The 2,905-nt window shown below is 39.4% G+C and overlaps 1 protein-coding gene across 1 annotated transcript; it reads left to right on the top strand.

Annotated features, from left to right (window-relative positions):
- Positions 1 to 636: 636 nt before the first annotated feature.
- LOC125833146 (uncharacterized) lies at positions 637 to 2,079 on the top strand. The gene has a single exon (XM_049512289.1). It carries the CDS (start codon positions 637 to 639, stop codon positions 2,077 to 2,079), a length of 1,443 nt encoding a protein of 480 aa, XP_049368246.1.
- Positions 2,080 to 2,905: the final 826 nt, after the last annotated feature.

Genomic DNA, 2,905 nt, shown 5'->3' with positions numbered 1-2,905 from the left:
ATCACTCAAGTTCTAGGTTCAATAGAGCTTTAAAAATTTTATTAGGTCATCATCCAAATTCACGTTGACCTCATTGTTTCTTGAAAATTATTATTTTTATACCTACCTAGCCGGAGTTACTAAATATTCCGTCAGTTTCAAATCAACTTTAAGACGTCTTTGTTTCTCGAAAGGACTTTTCAATTGAACCTTCCAAAAGGTACATTTGAATCTTTACTCAAATTATATAGTTTTCTTTGTTCAAATTCCTTTATTTCACTAAAATTTTAGTGCACAAAATGATCGAAGTTTTCCCATTTTGTCACCCTTTTAGAGTCCTTTGTTCTTCGGATTTTGGACTAATTTGTTTTAAGAAAAACAAATGTTATTCGTTTTATATGTTACTTTGGTTGATTATTATGATTAACGGACTAACTCTCTTATTTATTTATTTATTGAGTTGTTTTTAGAGGGAGAGACTGATTTGTGTTGGAAATCAAACTTGCTCACTTCATCAAAGTACCCACTGGCAGAACATTCATATTTTACACGGTCTAAGGTCAAGAAAATTGCTTCAGACTCATCATTTCTTACTTGGACTACTAAGAGGATTCGCTCAAAAATGGTTCCACTATCAACACAACTACTTCATCTGAAATGATCCCTACTTCATCTATTGCGGCCAATCCTAGTGCCTCTATAGCAACAGAATCACCCATGAAAGTCATCGCTCGTCTAGAGCGACAAATTGGTGAACTGAATCTCTTGGTAGCTCATTACCAAGCTACTTCTCAGAACCTACCACCTGATGCTCGCCAAAAAGGGCCCATGCCACCTTCGTTTTGGACTTCAAGTGAGCTCAATCAAGGAGATCATTTTACCACCTTTCAGCAAACTCAAAGTGCTCCCCTCCCCCATTTAACTCAGGATACTCCTCTTGTGTACACATTTGCTCCACCAAAAGCTCCAACGGTAACACATCATGCTCCGCCAGTGCACACTTATGTCACTGCTCCACCTGTTACCAAGGCTCAAGAGTTTTACCGCCAAGGTGTTAATCCCTATGTTGGAATTGAAAATGACGCAAAATCAATTGATGCTGAAATGATGAGTAGGAAGATGAAAAGCTTAGAAGATGTTATGAGAAGTCTTCGTGGGTTCGATAGTAGCCAGAGTGTTAGATACGAAGAGTTGTGCACATTCCCCGAGGTTGAGCTTTCACTCGGTTACAAGATTCCAAAGTTTGAAAAGTTCAGCGGATCAGGAAATCCTTTCTTCCATTTAAAAGTTTACTGTGAAAAGTTGATTGGCGTTGGAAACAACGAAGGGATACGAATCAAGCTATTCAATCAAAGTATGACTGGAAAAGTCTTGGAGTGGTACTCAAAGCAAGATGTGTCTAAATGGCGTACTTTGGATGATCTAGCGAATGCTTTCGTGGATCACTACAAGTTTCATGTTGAAATCGCTCCTGATAGGATCTCTATTACCAAGCTAAAACCAAAGTCGACTGAATGCTTTCGAGAATATGCCATTCGTTGGAGGGAGGAAGCTGCTAGGGTGCACCCATCTATGAAGGAATCAGAAATGATCACCTACTTCATTCAAGCTCAAGACTCAGAATACTATGAGCGTATGGTGACAATGGGTGGAAAAACATTTGCAGAAGTTATCAAAGCTGGAGAAATGATTGAAGACGGTCTCAAGACTGGCCGAATAGCGAGTTACACCTCATCTCAATTTGCTAACAGGGCCTATCAAACAGGTTCCTTTGGAAGTGGAACGAAAAAGGAGAAAGATGTTATGATGTTAACAACTCGGGGAGCTACCTCATATAACCGTCAACCACCTGCAGGCTATTCTGGTTCACAATACTATGTTTGCAACAATCAAACAACATTTCGTCCTCCACGACCAATGCAAAATCATCGAAACGAGGCACCTCGTCCCAATTTTGAGAGAAAGCCTCCCCGAGTCTTCACTCCATTGTGCGAGACTCAGACTCAACTTTTTGAGAGATTGAAAGAGGCAGGAATACTCCATCCAGTGGAAGCCAAGACTGTGAACACTTCAGCCGAGTGGTATGACCCAAACAAGTAGTGTGCTTATCATTCAGGAGTTATTGGGCATGATACTGAGAAATGTATCACTCTGAAGCACAAAATTCAAGATCTGATTGACAACGAGGTGGTAAAACTTGCTCAAGCTCCACCGAATGTGAACACCAATCCACTACCCAAGCATAAGGAGTAGTTGTTAGCATAACCAGTTGCAAAGAAGCAAGTTTCTTGGAAGTCGCACTTTTGACATCTTTTAGTCTTGCATTTGGAGTTTGTTGTTTCATTTCCCTGTAATCGTATTTTTATCGCTTTGTTTCCTTTGTAATCGTTTGTTGGGATTTTATTTGTATCTTTCATTTGTAATGAACTATGTCTGACCTGAATTCTCAAGAATGAGATACGTAGGCGGCCCATGTCGGCTTCGGTCACCCATTTATCCCTTTTTAATGTTTCCTTGTACTTGAACTACGTTCTACCTGATTTCCCTAGTGGAATACGTAAGCGGCCTTCATTGGCTTCGGTCAAGTTATCAAAAATATTTTAATTTCTTTTTATGTTGAAACTACATTTGACCTGAATCCTGCTCAACGGGATACGTAGGCGCCACACCGGCTCGATCATATTCCCCGCAAGATTTCTATTTTTCATTATAATGGAAACTGGGGCAGAATTTTGAGAAGATCTCAAAATTCGTTAGTAGAGGAATTTTTCCAACAAAGCCAAAATCAAGGATCACTTCAGAGTTACAACTGAGGCAGAATCTTTGAGATTCACTCAAAAATTTAACCAAAAAACTACAGAAAGTTCAAAAGTTATATTATGTTTTAAACCGGGGCAGAATTTTTGAGGAGGTCCTCAAAAATTCC

This window comes from Solanum verrucosum, unplaced genomic scaffold (assembly GCF_900185275.1).
Source record: "Solanum verrucosum unplaced genomic scaffold, falcon-dt-bn FXZP01000100.1, whole genome shotgun sequence".
In the NCBI taxonomy this organism is placed as follows: domain Eukaryota; kingdom Viridiplantae; phylum Streptophyta; class Magnoliopsida; order Solanales; family Solanaceae; genus Solanum; species Solanum verrucosum.
This window is presented reverse-complemented; position numbering and strand designations above follow the sequence as displayed.